The sequence below is a fragment of the Lycium barbarum genome, chromosome 6 (assembly GCF_019175385.1).
Source record: "Lycium barbarum isolate Lr01 chromosome 6, ASM1917538v2, whole genome shotgun sequence".
Classification (NCBI taxonomy): domain Eukaryota; kingdom Viridiplantae; phylum Streptophyta; class Magnoliopsida; order Solanales; family Solanaceae; genus Lycium; species Lycium barbarum.
In genome coordinates this window covers 134137745-134154707 of record NC_083342.1, presented here as the reverse complement: position 1 = coordinate 134154707, position 16963 = coordinate 134137745, and the positions used below count along the sequence as shown (strand labels likewise).

Sequence of the window (16963 nt, the reverse complement as noted above, 5' to 3'; positions counted from 1 at the left end):
ACGCAACACAACGTGGAACTTTATCTTACGCAGTGAACTGGGGAAAATTTGCTGAAGAGGAATATCAAACTCACAAGCAAAGGTCACGGATCTACTCTCGAACTCGACTCCGCCTACGTCCACAAACATGTGATACGTAGGCTATCCAAAAAATTTCTTTCATATCCACCGCTAAAATTCTACTCAATCAACTCTTGTCGCAATCTCGTATCCTTTTCTACAATCCCCCAGCGTCTCCATAACTCAACACTGGGACATTGTTTTTGGAGAATTTACATCATGTCTAGTAGAGTCCTACTTATAGGTGTGTTGCGCGCCACATTTATAATTAGGCGGCTATAAACATATGTTCCATTCTCGTCACCTGTCTACAACCCTTGCAAAGTTATAAATTCATAAATAACATTCTCTCAACAGGTTCGACCATAATTCCTTCTGCCTTCATAATATTTTCTGCTAATTTTCCTAAGACCGCATTTCTCAAGTTCTTCCATGTTCGTATTTGTTGGTCGGAACAAAATTGGCTACTACGTCAACTTCTTCGCCCGAAGATTCTTACATCATCTCCGGTCGAAGAGGGGCATCTGTTGACACCCAATATTGTCCCTCCCTTATTTAATTCCATTTACTTGGGCTTCTAAATTTATTGACAAGCTAAATACTTTATGGTTATGTCACTACTATTATTTTCGCTACGTTTATTTTCAATATCACGAGCATTACTTTATCGCAAATTTTGAATGTCCGTCATCGTTTCATTTTTTTCGGGTTTGGAATTGTTAAATTAATTACAAGACAATACTTTATAAAATCTTTATTTTTCTACATATTAATTATTAATTGTCTTTACATAGTATATGTTGTACTGATTATTAAATTAGAAGCCCAAAAATAATTAAATAGAGGAGGAAGGATCAACAATTTTCAGCCAAATTAATGGCCAAAATACAAATACAACATTATTTCCCTACCCAAATAAACAACCACATTTTATTACCCAATCCACGTTTTCAACCCACATTTTTCAGCCCAACTAAAATGCCCAACAAATCAGCCCAATTCCATTACCATACCCGGTCCAGCCCACCTATTTTTTACCCTAAATCCCTTACTCTTCCTCTTTCTTTTCTTTTTTTTTTCTCCACCTCTTTCTCTTTCTTTTCTCCTTCTTTTCCGCCTCATCTCCCTCGTCTCACTCACCCCACCACCGCCGCTCCTCTTCCCTTTTTCCCCACCACGCCGTTCCCTTTCCCCCGCTCCTCTCTCTCCACACTCTATAAAAGGAAAGGGACTCAACGTTTTCGAAGAAAAAGACAGATTGAGTTTGTTGGGGATGCAACAAGAATCACCCAGAAATCTTTAGCATTTTTTTTATGACTTTCCTTTTGATTACGATTCTAACTTTAAGACTGGTAAATGTTTGTTACACCTCAGAAAAAAAATTGAGTCCATGAAATAATTCTGCGGGTGAACAGTAGACGCGGATGAACAGTAGACGCGGAGGAACAGTATCGGTGAATAGTAAAAATCAGAGACTAAAAAAACGAAAAAAATCTGATTTTTTTTCATTTTCTACCCCTCTCTCTCACTCTAAACTCTCTCTAAACCCTCCCAAAACCCTCCTAAAAGCTCTCTAAATCTTTCAAGTTGAACTCTTCCAAATCAAAGCAAGATTTCATCTTAGGAAATTGGAAACTAGTTAGGAAAGGATTATAGTATTTGGTGTTTGATGTGTGGCTGATTATTGAAGCTTGGAGCTAGGATTTTAGTTGAGTTTTCTGGGCAATAAGGTATGTAATATACTCTATTCTTGTTAATTAAGTTATTCATGGGGGAATTCCCTAGTTTAAAGTGAATGGAATTATGTTATGAAGTCATAGATTAGTTGGTTGATGTGGTTGCCTTGAGGGTTGTTTTTTTTATTGGAACTTTGAGAGATTTCTAGGTGCTTATATTGCTATATGAGGTTGTTGATATTGTTGTTGATGTTGTTGATAAGTTGTTGTTCTTGAATTTGAGAGAATAAAGTGTATAAAGATATTGTATACAAAGCGTATACCGGGCTGTTTTGTGCCGATATTTGGGGCTGTTTTATGTAATTTTCGTGGCTGTTTTATGACAATATTTTGGGACTGTTTTATGTAATTTTCGTGGCTGTTTTGTGACAATATTTTGGAGCCGTTTTATGTAATTTTCGTGGTTATTTTGTGACTATATTTTGGAGCTGTTTGGTATAATATTTGTGGTTGTTTTGCGATGATATTTTGGGGATTGTTTTATGGTCGTTATGGACTGTTTTGTGGGCTGGAATATCGGAGGATTGGTTGTAGTTGTTGTTGTTATATTATGGATATACGGAAATAATGAAGTGTATACAAGCATTGGCATCCGAATGTATATTGGGTTGTTTTGGGAGTAATTTAAGATGGATTTAAGTCTAGTTTGATATGAAATTGTTGGTAATGTTGTTTTTGGTATTTTGATTGACGTTTGGCTAAGTTGGAATTTCGAGGATTGCTAAGTTTACAGGGGAAATGCTGCCCAATTTTCTCTAGAACTTACGATGCGTCCTTATAATCTATTAACTATTGTTAATACAAATTCTCCCGTGAAGGTAACAACGTGACATTGGGGGAGAGCAAGTGAACGATAACATAGCTAAACGACAAAGGTATGTGAGGCTAGTCCTTTCTTTCTAATGGCATGAATCCTATAGCATAAGTTCGTTTCCTCTTCATGAGTTCCTATTTTCCGGAAAGCTAGAAGCCTAAGTCCATAAATGTCTATATAAGATAAGAGATATGCTATGATGATGCCATATTGATAATGATGCTATTTATTTCTCACACTCACCTTATGTACTAATTCTTTCAAGGTGAGGCAGAATGTCAATAATTACTCCATAATGAAATCGGGGGATCACGACCTTACGCCACCCCGACAGAGTATAGTTGATCTTGAGTCTTATGCATGTACTATGATAAGCATATTATTACAAGTATTTTTGATGAGCATGTCATGATCATATTACACCGCGCCTAGTTGGCCGGGCAGTCACCGCCAAGGCGGGCAGCTATACGGATACACCATGACTTTTTGGCATGGGCAGACACCACTAGTGGGCGGCATGAGATGGTACCCCGGACGCGGGAGGCCTGGACGCGGGCTAATGTTATTGATTATTACACCGTTCCGATATGGACGGGCAGCTTGCATATTATGCATATATGAAATTATGATGAGTATGAGTAAGACAGCATGCATTACTTCTTTTATGATTGTCATTCAAATTTAGATGTTTCATATTGAAGTTCACATTATATTAACACTGTCTTTCTTTATTATTTATGCCTCTCATACTCAGTACAATGTTCGTACTGACGTCCGTTTTCTTTGGACGCTGTGTTCATGCCCACAGGTAGACAGGGAGGTGAGCTTGGTCCAGACCCTTAGTAGCTGTCAGCTGATTGAGAGCACTCCATTGTCCGGAGGTGCTTATGATTCTTCTTTTGGTATATATGCATATTTTGGGCACGACGGAGTCTTGTTCCATCTATATGTTTAGTATGTCAGTAGAGGCTCGTAGATACGCAGTGTGGGTCAGATGGTCTCACAAGATGTTATTATTATGTATATATTATTTTGATGGCCGAGAGGCAAATGTATATAAGTATTTATGTTTCTATATAAAATATGATTTTCCTACAATTTGTGTATAAAATTGGTAAAAGGGCATTAAATGAGTAAGATGAGTATTAGAACGAGTGGTGCTCGGTGGCTAGCCCCGGGTACCCGTCACGGCCCCTAGATGGGTCGTGACAATGTTCGTTCTGTCTTGGTGGACTTTGGCCACGATAGAACTCTTCGAATCCATTTGTGTCGATTCCCAATCTGTTAACATTCGAGAGTAGATTCGATGCCGTCGATGCCCCGTTCACTGCACACAAAAGAGGTAAACCTTGATACATTTATTGCTTTTAATCTTTAGTTTCCGCTTTAGTTAAAATTCTAGCTCATTTCTGTTTTCGTTGTAGTAGCTAGGTAGTTTCTTGGTTTCCCTGTTATTTGCTTGATGTTTGGGTGCTGTAAGGATAGGATGTTTGATTACTAAAAATGGATTTGAAAGAGGTACATCGTAGTTTTGGATGCTTAGACCGAATTCTCAGGAATTAGAACCTATTCAAAGCTAAATATACCTAGGATATACAGTGGGTTATCAAGGTAGGAAGGAGACATACGTTCGACATACACATGATATACACACTCGGATGTGTATATTCTAGGTATACTGTGTATATGTTAGAACAGTTTGACACTGACCCTTTCTTTTTTACTCTATTTGTTCAAATAAGATACCCTGTCATGAATGTAATCTGTTTGGGTTGATATGATGAAATGATTGTACGATACGTCGATGTTGGTTGTTGATTTAATTTGTTCTCAAATCTGTGTTCTGTGCTCAGTCCTATTAGCAATCATGTTGTTCTAAATGATGTACCCTGGGACGAATGTAATATGCTTAGATTTAAATACGATAAAGTGATTATATAACATGTCGATGTTGGTGGTTGAAGTTCTGATAGTCAAAATCCTGTTTCTTATTGGATATTTGCTGACTCATTAGTTATTAGGTAAGACTTATCAGGAATCTTGCTTAGTTGTAGGTCTGTTAGGTTTACCCAGATTAATCAACATATTTCGTACTCTGACTATGCTATTTAGATTGTTGTTTGTCTAGGTACAAGCTAATTTGGTTTAATCATTAACAATTCAGCTTAATCACTACCAATACTTATCTATGTCTAGTTGTTTAACATATAGATGTGGTTGATCTAATTTAGTTTCTTGTTTAATAATAAGACGATTATTAGCAAGCCTATAAGTTTGTTCAAAAATTTGAATATTGTCAAATCATGTATATTAGTCATCTGCTGGTTCCTTAGTATACCAAGTTGTTTACCTGTATTGCAGTTTTGATCAACACAATTTATGTGGAAATAGAATCAGCATGTGGTTTTGAGTAAATTATTTAGCATGGATATTAATGTACATTTAGAGAATAACTCCATTCGAATAGATTACAGGCGTTGTTTAGAACTGGTCTAGGTGCTAATGCATATTGTCATCTATTATCATTCTTATTTGGCTCAATATAGATACTAGTGGCTGTCGATGAAATCTGGTTACCGGTTGAACTTTATGTCATTATGCTTCGTTGAATATAAACTGATCAGTAAAGTGTCAATTTGAAATATGGTGTCAGTTGAACTCTAGGAATAGGCAGTCATTGTTGTTTTGCTTTTTTTTTCCTTTTACAAATTTTTCCTAAGTTTTTTCTCTGTGTGAAATAAATGCTGACTTCGTGAATATTCGGATGCACAACTGTACCTATCTGTTAGAATATATGTGATATTCATTTTATGCCAAAACATTCTAGACATGATGAACTTGATAGGCATTAATGTAGAATTTTGATTGTTATTTGAGATAATTCACTTCGGATTGGGTTTCTTTAAGGTTTTAGAAATGCCGAAAGTTCTACTAATTGTCTTTGATCAAAAGTGTTGAAAGTTAATAGAATCAGTAATATTCTTTCTTTCAAAGTTTTCTTTTCTGAGTCCAAAAAGGTTGCAAAGTATGCTCTTTCAGTTCCGAATCTTAGCACCACAAAATGTTCAGAGAACTAAACCATTATTCTCATAGCTAGCTATCATGCCAATGAAATATCATTTCACCAAAAGCATACAAAAGAAATATTTTGCTACTTGGAATATTAATAAAAAAAAAGTTAGTTAAAACGTTGATCGGTGTAACACTGGTGAAGCACATATACGAATAGTGTGAACTTTTAGTACCTGAAATGTCTAGCACGACATTTATCTTTATGTTTGGTTTGTTGACTGCCTATCTTTAATAATCGAATTCAAGTTTTGCTGGCAACACGTTGAGTCTTTTACAAAGCGAAACGCTATTGGGATCTTACAGATTTTAACTTTAACATAAAATTTGGTGTTCGACTAATCTTCAAGATTTGCTGCGGCTTTCTTTATGCCTATTATCAACATGTGTATTTGGAAGTTTAACGTTATATATGTTTTGCCTTATTTAGCAATTATGTACGACTCTAATCCTCCTGATCTTTTTACATGTACACCTCGGAGAAAAAATGGAGTCCTAATTCGGGACTCGACATCTTCCGCATTTGATGTTGGGCTAAAGCCCAACGGAATCTTCCCCTCCTGTCAGTCCAATCCGCAGCCAAACAAGAAAACAAAATCTGGGCCAAAGCCCAATAGACAAGACAGCCCACAGCAGCAATATAGAGGAATTTATTGGGTCTAATAAACGTGAACAGTTCAGCTGGGCCTTAATAAATGGGCCGAACCCATTCACTCTTTTACTCTCTTCCTTATTTTTATTGTTGTGTATTTTTATTTGCTTTGTATGACTAACATCTTATCTTATTTTATTTTCCTAACTTAGATGAACTTTAGCAAATTAGTGGGGTTTAGTTTAATAATGAATAGTTAATTTAAGGAAAATCAATCCATTCCATAAGATTCATTTGTTTTCTTGTTATTGATTTTCAAGAACACTTCTTTATAACAAGAAAAAATTAAAATGTATGTTCCATGTCCGTTCTTGCTCTACAGTTCACGTTACAAACAATTTTCTAGAACTCATATTGTAATGTAATATATTTTTTCAGATATATGTAAATATAAATCCAAATATATTTTATGAATACATTTTCAAGAATTATGCATATTTTAGTTAAATAAAGTTAATAAAAGAGAAAGAAAACTCATTTCCTTTTGCGTCCTATTTACAAAAACAAGTCTAGATTTTTCTACATCGCAATATTCACACAATAATTTTTTTATCTAAAGTTCACGTTTATTGAATCTCCTCTACAAGTATTAAAGCCTTAACAAAATAGCATTAGAAGTACTCTTTTATACAAATTATTATTTTCTACAAGTCCTATTTCAAATAGCATCCTTACATGGCTATTTACCACTTTAGTTATATTTACAAAGCTATGCTCTTTTCTATAATACTGTATTTACACTTAGCCTAACTAATCATAAGTCCGGTCGGTTAACCATTGTTAATGGGTCTTAAAGGATGCCTAATACCTTCCCTTTAGACTAATTGAACCCTTACCTAGAATCTTAAGTTTCGCAGACCTTAAACAGAGCTAACTTTAGAAAATAACTTTAATAAACTTTAGGTGTCCTAATTCACCATAAATAATTAGGTGGCGACTCCTTAAAACAAATAAACAAAAATAGGAATCACCAATATGTCGTACTTCTAATTTAACACGGGTTAAAATGGGGTATGACAATAATTATAGTAAAATATAAATAGTTATTTCTTAAAGTTTTCAAAAATATTAGAAGCGTAAACAGATATTTTGGAGGAGAGGCGGGATAAAATTGAGTGTCAACAATTTAAATAGAAATAGATGTTGTCACAGCCTATATGAATTACTTGACAAAATTCCTAAAGAATTTTAAATGGCTGAAGCTTATACAAGCTATAGAAATTTGGCATAATTATTATATGAATTAAGTTAAGCAAGGTGAACGCGATTTTATCACCTTAATGAATATTTACTGACTAAGGGCATAAATGACTCTATTTATCCTTACGTCTTTGTGGAAATCAAAATCTGTCATATTGTTGGTGCAAGTTGATGACTTGAATATCATTGAAACTCTTGAAGAGTTCTCAAAAGCAGTATATTATCTGTTGAAAGAAGTTGAAATGAGAAACTTGTAGAATTCTTTGGTCTTGAAGTGCCATATCTTTACGCAATTGATGCATTTATATATTTTGTTATGACTCCGAGGGATTACAATCATACGATGTTGTTCTACATGACAATCAAATCATAAGATAACATCTGTTTATAAAGCAAGTCAAGAATGCACTTGGAGTGATTTCAACAATACTATATGCTGATGCAACTCTAACCAAAGACTGAAGATGTAGTAGCATACAGAGGCCAATTAAAGAGAGGATTCATAAAAGGACAAGGCATAATTCACCAAATTTGTTCTTCACACATGATCTCCAAAAGAATGGTGATATCAACGTGCAGCAGATTGGTGGCTGATTTATTCACCAAGTCTCTACCAACTACAACTTTCGAGAAAATGGTGCACAAGATTGGAATGTGAAGATTCAAGTTTTGGATTGATGTTCTCATTAGGGGGAGTTAATATGCGTTGTACTCTTTTTTCCTTAGCCAAGGTTTTGTCCCAATTGGGCTTTCCTGATAAGGTTTTTAATGAGGCAGCTAAAATGCGTATTATTAGAAATGTGTACTCTTTTTCCTTCACTAGAATTTTTCCCACTGGATTTTTTCTAGTAAGGTTTTAATGAGACACATTATCTATCAAATAGACATCCAAGGAGGAGTATTATAAACATTATTTATCATTGTGGATGTCATCTTAGGAGAAAAATTAGGGTTAGTGACTTTGGGATCAAGTCAGTTTTTTCCTATAAATATAGAGGTTCTCCTTATTGTAAGAACATGAGGTTCTCCTTATTGTCAAAACATCCCTCAAGAGAAATAGAGAACTCTCCTCTCTTCTCTTTTTCTCTGCAATATTATCCTTCTTGCTTTATTATTTTATAATAAATTTGACAAAAATGTTGATTTTCTCCTTTAATTTTAAAAACAAATTATGCTTAACATCTACAATGGTTCCATAAACGTGTTGACAAGGGGCCTTAACGTATTCAATAATCACTCCCCAAGTATAGCTAATTCCTTGTGTCATTTGCCAAGATGGGGTAATTTGGAAGGACTAGGATTATAAATATTATCGGGAATGGATAAAGGGAGGAGAATGATTATTGTTCAAAGTTGAGGGGAGAGTTTGATTTTTAAAGCAAAGTTGAGGGGTGAAAATCATTTTCACCCTGCTAGGATTATAAATATTATCGGGAATGGATAATGTATGAAATTATTCGGTGAATATACTTTGTTGATAGATATTCTTTTATTAAATTAAAAATGTGATAGATATAAGACACGTGTTTGGTGTAAACTAGATAAACTTAGTTAATTGTTGTTTCCAATTTAAAATGTAGGCCTTCTTAAAAGACTTCAGAGTTTTTTGGAAGGACAATTATGCTATTGTTGTTTTATCTCGAGATTAGTAATAGTTATTTCAAGTGAAGTGTTGTATAAAAATAATACCATAATTATGATACATAAACAATTCAGAAATTGCTTATGTCAAATAAAAAATTCAATCAAGCACGGGCTAAAATAATCGTACGTTATAATTGGTAGGCATTAGAACGTGTGATAAATCATGATTCATATCATAATTTTAAATCAGCATTTGTTTATGCAATTTGCATAAAATTCTAACTTCAACTTCATATCATGATTTTAAATCTCAAATCATCCAAAAAGACATGATTTGGGATTCCAAATCATGATTTTTTTTTTAATATAAAACTTGACTCATAAGTTTATATTTTCTAAAAAGATATCCATAAGTTGGTAGATATATTCACCAATCATGTTTACTAACTATTTATATGAAATATTAAATGATCTGCAAGTTGATACTATATTTATAACAAATTTACTCTTACCAATCATGTGAGAAAATTATATTAAAGAGTAGTTACACTACAACTCATGTTCAATTTTCCTTTTTATTGAACTAAAGTTTAATTAATTGATGTTGTTTATAGAAAGACCATCTAGTATCGTATTAAATTTGCTATAAACTATGATTTGCTTATTTGATAAGATTGTATAAGAATTGGGAAAGCCTTGATGGTTTTCACAATTTGTGGAGTTTTTATCTCTATGAAAAAAAATACAACTAAAGAAATCCAAATTACATGTCCAAACAAAACTTCAACTTCAAATCATTATGATTTCAAATTACTGATTTCATATTATGATTTCAAATCATGTCCAAACGGCTCCTTGATTTCATTTGTTCCGTGTAATGTTTACATTTAAAATACTGCTTATATTAATTACCCATGTACTTTAGCAAATTAAAACTTTCAATCCCCTGGTGATTTGACTTGGCAAGGACCATAGCTACAACCTTTTTAGACGAGTGAGAATGAAAAATATATATGAAAAATCAGCTTTCAGGTGAATATTTTTCAATATTTACTTGCCACATGGTCATACTGAGTACTTCTTATTTCTTCCTTAGATGAGATGGAATTTATTTTTCAATTATGTATCTCGTCAGTCTTCACCGAGCCGAAATCAAACTTCTGGTTTTTGTTTTCTTGTTTATGCTGCTTTCTCTGCCTCAAGTGCACACACAGAAGCAAACATTCTAAGATTTCTCACTGAACCTCAAAGTCATAGAAGTAAATGTCTATACACAAGTCTAGTTTTTAGACCTTTTACTAGTTTGGATATCCCAGCAGAGGAGGAGAGCTAGGATAACAAACATAAGACAAAAGCATTGGATTAACCATAGCCACCACCTGGTAGCAGGATCACAACCACACCAGTGTTTATAAACTCGTTTTCCGCAGTTGTAGCAGAAATTGGCACCACACCTACATCCACATGATAAGAGAATCAGATCAAAGTATAACACTTGAACCCTTTCTCCATTTCTTATGGTTAATATCAGGAAAAATCACTTTTTTGAATTCCAAAATAGTGCAACATCTTGACAGAGCAGAAGGGTGACAATATCAATCAAATTCACACAAAATATATCTTTCTCGAGGCCTGCATGCCTTTATAAGGCCTCAGAACTGAACAAAATCAGAAGAATGGAAGAAATGCATAGGAGAGGACATCATGATAAGATATACAAATCGCAGAATTATGAGAAGCACTGTCAGAAATTAGGATACCAGCAATTACACTTCAATATCTCAGGTATGCTGATAACTTGTGTCTTAAACCTGGTTTATTTAAAAATATAGATCTAATGAGCAACTTCTTTTCCTCCCAGATCATTTATTTGGCTTCATAGGCTCTTTTTTCTTTTATATGTTATTTTTACTGGAAGATCAAATCTAAACTCGAATATACAGGGCCAAGCTTGACTATCTGACATAAAATTCCCTATCTTCTCCCATGTTTCTTTCCTGAAGAGAAGTAATAGGATAATCATTTCAATTGGTGAGGAAAATAAGCATTCAATTAAATAATTGAAAAACATGTGAAGAAAAGGTGGGAGAAAAAGGACTGGACCATTAACTAGGCTATGTTTGGCAGATCAACATAGTAGATACAAGATCTAATTTTAGGGGAATCAAATGTTATATTGTCCTCATGCCTAGTTCGTCCTCTCTATAACGGTTGATATGATCAATGCCTATCAATGTCAACAGAGAAAACTATAGCAATTGAAATCTCAAATAAGTGGAAACTGAGAATGCTCATCTCAATTAAGTGGCATTAGAGATATATTAGATAGTTTTTCGTACATATTAATTCCTTAGCATGTATAAGATAGTTCTTACGCTCATAGATGTACAAGTCCGCTCAGGAAACTGCAGAGCGCTTCCACAGAGGCACAGACAACTCCCTGTGCCCTTCATACCTGTAGCCTAACTTTGTGGAACATTGATAGGCCAAATGTTCTATAGGCCTTATTTTGAAGAAACATAATAACAATTAATCCCTGTTTGCGAAAGTACAGATATATGCAATTCCTGGTTCAGATAATCACTATTGCACCATTTTCAGATCCTATTAATCAGACACAGGAATGACACCGAGAATATATACAGGCTTTAAATTTTTTTACTTGGTAGGTATACAGTGAAAGACAAGGTTATTAACTTTACCATTAATAGCTAAAGGAATCTGCTGCTAACAACAACTTTTTGATCCTTACTCCAGGGAGCCATGGATGCAGGGAAGGGATCAATATTACATTCTATTTTTTGTTTTTGTTTTTGTTTTGGTTATAATAGCTAAGTGCAAGTCCGCCAAAACCTGCATTTTCTATCCGCGTTACTTCCCCTGTAGTTAAAATACTGTGAATCAATTACATATGATTCAATCCCAAACCTCCGCTCTATTCATACCAATTGCAGTTCAATACTAAATATTTGCATGATTGTCTTGTCAAGCATTAAGGAAGGCACGCTTCAATTTATTTAATTATGTCTTCAACATTGATTCCTCATGTGCATTGTTTTTCAAGGGTCAATCTTGTAGAAATTCTTTTAATAAAGGGCGGCAGTGAGACTAAAATCTAGCACCTCTACCTGCTCTAGTATTCTGTTGAAGTCTAACCATCACATCTAAAAGAGAGCATACTTATAAGTATGTTTTCAACATGTTTATCTGGATTTATTCTCAGCAAAACAAAAGAAAATTATTTTAAGCTAACCTCAAAACTACCACGCCCTTCGGCCCAATTTATGTGATATAGTTTGACTAGGCATAAAGTTTTAAAAAAGAAAGGAAAACTTTTGAAACTTATGGTCTAAAACAAGACATAGATATTTGTGTGGTTGTAAATCATTTCATTAAGGGTAAAAAGGAGAGTTGTAAGTTAAATTATTCCTAAATATAGAAATGTATCGTTATTTTTTGGATAGATTAAAAAGGTAAGTGTATCACATGAATTGACACACTGGGATTGGGAGTACTACTATAGGGTCTGAATTTTTTTTTTTGAAATTAATACCAAAACAAAGGAGCAAAACTCCAGACTCCCATAAAAACCAACCCCCAGAAGTTGTAATCCATAAATATGAGTGTTCTTTTTGTTGCTTTTTCCAAGATTAGAATCTTCATATATTTGTATTAACATGTATAACCCTAAGCAAAGGATACAGAAAATATATTTTAAAAAAGGAAGAGAAGACGAAAAAGCAAATTATAGTGTTAACGTAACCTGCATTTAACAATTTTGCAACCTTCAATAAGCTGAACAATGTGGCGACACGTAGGACACCTCTTCCACTTATTAAGCTCAGCAAGCATACCAAAAGCGACGTCGTTTCCATCCCTCAATTCCCCACACTGAAATCCAGCATGCCATGGAAGCTTACACTGAAAGCAAAAAAAATTCTTGCAATTTGGGCACTGTGATCGCTTCGCATTCTCACCACACTCATCCAAAATCAAAGCCGAACAATTCGGATTCGGACAGTAACACTGCGCCAACGTTAAAACAGCGGACTCACATAACACGTCAGACCATTTAACAAACAGCTGGGGGCCCACAAGATTCCGACAAGAGATAGGGTCCAAAAATTGGTTACAATTTAAAGACGGACACGGAATGTTGCCGACGTTGTCCTCAAGCTTGATGGTAATGTATTTTACAATACAGTCGATACAGAATGGATGAACACAGTGATTTTGATTCTTGAATTTTTTATTGGGTAACAACATAGGCTCGATACAAATTTCACAGGTGAATGGTTGAGATTCATCTGGTAATTCTGTCACTTGCAATTCTTGTTCTTGGATATTTTCAGAATGATTCTGGCCTGGTTTTTGCAGTGTGTTTCCCATGATCAGTGTGAGTGAAGTGTTGTTTACACTTCGTGTGAGCAAAGGAAGGGGTCAACTAAAAACGTTCCGGGTCTTCTTCTTAATATTTGTACCAAAATTTCCCTCCACGTATGACTTTTCCTAATTAGCGGAACTTTCGTGGAATCGAAATATCGAAACAGGTCAAAAGATTTTTTCTTTTAAATAAGTTACTCTTTTTCATGATTTAATACTTAGGCTAATTTAAATTTGTCATAGACAATAAACTTGTAGGAGAGTTTAAGTGCTATTCACTAACCATATTATGAATATTACACAAAAAAATTGACACAGTAATAAATAGTTAATAATGTTTTCAATTTACACGAAAAAGTTGATCTTTTTTTTCGCTTAAGGAGTAAAATATAAATAGAGGTCAGTGAGTAAAACCGTAAAGATCTCATTTCCTCAAGTTAAGTACTCCCTCCAATTCAAAATAGGTGTCCAACTTTTGTTTTGATTCAAAAGAAGTGTTCACTTATAATAAAAATGAAATTAATTATTTTCTTACAAATTTACCCGATTTAGATCAGTGAATTTTTAAGTAATCAAGAAACTATAAGTAGTATTAAATTAAGAATAGTTTAGTCAAAATAATTATATTTGTTTAAAAGTTACTAGTGTTTTTCTTAAAATGATGAAGACTAAGTGGACACTTAAATTACCGGGAAGGGTATAGGTTAATTCGGGAGCGACCTTTGCATTTTCCTGAGAAACTTCATTGAACTTTTTACGTACCCATATGAGCAAAATTTCCGCAAAAAGATTATGTAAGGTGCAAAATCTTTTTGCTGCATTCAATTACTGAGAATCATATAGAGTATAGGTTAATAAATGTAGGAAACTTCTGCGATCCTTCCCCTTTTCTTCTTTTGCTACCTATACACGGCTTCACTCAAGTAAAGTGCAGGTCAATTATAGTGACTAAATAAGGAAGTTATGAAAGAGACATAAAACTTATTCACAGTTTCACACTTGACGTTCATATCAAATCAAATTAATAAAAATACGAAACATATATTAATTTAGCATAAACATTTAATGCGTTAAATGACTTGAAACTGCAATATGTTTCGGACTACTCTTAAATTACTAAATTTCCATAGTGCTGATTATAGTCATCCAAAGTAGCTCAGCGCGGATTTCGCTGCATTTAACTATCCCAAGATGCTTGCCAATTAAAAGTCCATATTTCTTTAGGTTTAGTACGAGACATTTGTTTGTTTAATTATGAAAAAAATATAATTATAGTCATAATTTTTTCATTTATTGTTTATTATAAAATCTACATGTTTTATAAGTAACATGAGTGTATTATATTCTTTGTACTGTTAAACTGTATAGGACTTAAACTCTAGGAGTAATATTCATGACAGTTAAATTAGCCTAAGTACTAACTTATTAAATTAAGTATATCATAACCTGTAATGATGGTTAAACTTAGTCGCACCAAGTGTTTATACGAGATTATAGATACATGATACACTATTATTACTTAACTAGTTAATTGATCCGCGCTTCGCGCGGTTAGATACGTTATTTTGTAAATTTAATTAATAAAAAATTAAACTTTAATCTAAGACAAACACAAATAAAATAAAAAAATCAAATGTTTAAGGAAAACAAAATATATATGAAAAAATAAAATATAAACAAAATCAAATAAATAAAATTTCCTATTGTGAAGGGAACTTATTGCGTAGAGGAAAAAATTATTTATTGTGTAGAGGAAAAAATTATGTAATGTAAAGTCTTCTCGCCCTTTATTCCTATTTAAATGTTGTTCAGAAATGTTAATAACAATCGTATAGTAATAAGATTATGCAAACAAAGCAGTAAAACTCTCTTTACTTAATATCTTTAGAAGATAATGATATTATTAATGCATGGACGGACAGTTAGTAAAACTAACACACAGTTTCAAATTAAAAGTGTACATTTAAACACAAGTTTCTATTTTATTTCCACTTCGTAAAGGAAAAAAGCAGAAACCTAAGAGGTAAAACCCAATTTTTTTTTTATATCACCATGAAGTGTTCACCATAATTAATCACATAGTAATTATTAACATATAGAATATCTCAGGAAGGCAACGTAGCGCGCATTTTCTCAAGTGTCTACAAAAATAAAACTGTCAAGGGAAAAGTAACCTTTTAAAAAATCTTACAAAAGATGGCATGTAAGATACAAAAAAAAAGTGTTATTTCCCTATTGAAACTATAATAGTTAATTGCTTTATTAAAAAGAAAAACTACAAAAGGTTCTTCGCTGAAGATATCATCTTTGTCTATTAATTTTTACACAAGTGACGCTGGAACCAAGCACTATATTTGCAATTTCTACATCATTAATCCTTTACCTCAACTATTGTCCGAGTAAAAAGAAAATTGTTGTTGTTGTCAAAAATGTTTGTCATGTTACACAAGTTTTAATTGAAAAACAAAAAATATCAGAAATAACAACATAGTGATACCAATTTAAGAATTTCACAAACTTAATTTATGAAATGGTTTTTCTAAAAATACTCTAATCTTAAACTAACCATAAAATATATTTTTGCAAAAAATAGAATATCTTTTTTTTTTCCAACGATGCACATAAATTCATTACACAACAAATAAGTACTTTGAGAAACTTAGATTTCTAAATCAAAACATATCTTTCGAAATAAAAAAAAAAAAAAAAGAGGTCACGATAACACAACCAAAAAAAAATAAAAAATGTCCAATGCAGTTAATGTCTTTTCAGCTCAAAATAGTCCAATTACAAACAAAATTAAGCAAAAGGTTGTTAAGATATATTTCTAAACACCAAAACATAAGAAATCAAGAAAAATGTAGAAATCTTCATACCTAAATCCATGAAGTAGTTTTGAGGAAGTTACTTAGCATTCTAGTAAAAAGCAGCAAGGCATAAACTTGAAGAGTATCAGTATCAATTGAATAATGTATGGGTGAATGTTAAAAAGTTCAACAATAACTGGACAAAAAGTTAGGGACAAACTACGATAAAATATATATATATATATATTGTTGAAAAAGTTTTTAAACTTTGAATTTCCTAAATTTGTCTTCTTTTTTTTTTTTGTAATCTGAGTAATTATTACATTAATTTGGCATAAGAGACAGTATTGTGGACCGAGATGGGAAACAAAGAGTGATATAGAAAGATGAGAGGACAGGGAAAAAGAAAGATGCGTTGGGCAGTGAATAATTTTGTAACTAATATATATTATGTAAGAATGGTATAGAAAATGAGAAATTAAGTGTGGAATTGTAACTAAAAAGTTTAAATTAAATCAACTGTAACCATACGTTTCATTTGTTCAAGGGATGCAGTTTAGTTTTTCATTTGTTCAAGGGATGCAATGTTTAGTTTTTGTTGGGAATAATTGCAACGGCTTGTTTGCATTGAATGGAAGAATATTTTTTTAATAGAAAA

At 33.0% G+C, this 16963-nt stretch overlaps 1 protein-coding gene across 3 annotated transcripts; it reads right to left on the bottom strand.

The window, feature by feature from the left end:
- Positions 1-10318: 10318 nt before the first annotated feature.
- Positions 10319-13635, bottom strand: LOC132599210 (E3 ubiquitin-protein ligase RSL1-like). Of its 3 annotated transcripts, none has more exons than XM_060312486.1 (2): positions 12901-13630; positions 10319-10569 (listed from the first exon to the last, which is right to left on the bottom strand). In XM_060312486.1, exons 1-2 carry the CDS (start codon positions 13502-13504, stop codon positions 10478-10480), a joined length of 696 nt encoding a protein of 231 aa, XP_060168469.1. In that variant the 5' UTR covers positions 13505-13630; the 3' UTR covers positions 10319-10477. The 3 variants fall into 3 exon arrangements, with proteins under 3 accessions (XP_060168469.1, XP_060168467.1, XP_060168468.1); XM_060312484.1 differs by having other exon boundaries at positions 12879-13620; XM_060312485.1 differs by lacking the exon at positions 10319-10569 and adding an exon at positions 10867-11112 and having other exon boundaries at positions 12879-13635.
- Positions 13636-16963: the final 3328 nt, after the last annotated feature.

Bases quoted from the DNA above. Each gene is read 5' to 3' on its own strand.
- LOC132599210 (XM_060312484.1), bottom strand. From the start codon at position 13,504: ATGGGAAACACACTGCAAAAACCAGGCCAGAATCATTCTGAAAATATC. The intron at 10,570-12,878 runs GTTACGTTAACA...ATGTGGATGTAG, and splicing joins TGCAAAATTGTTAAATGCAG to GTGTGGTGCCAATTTCTGCT.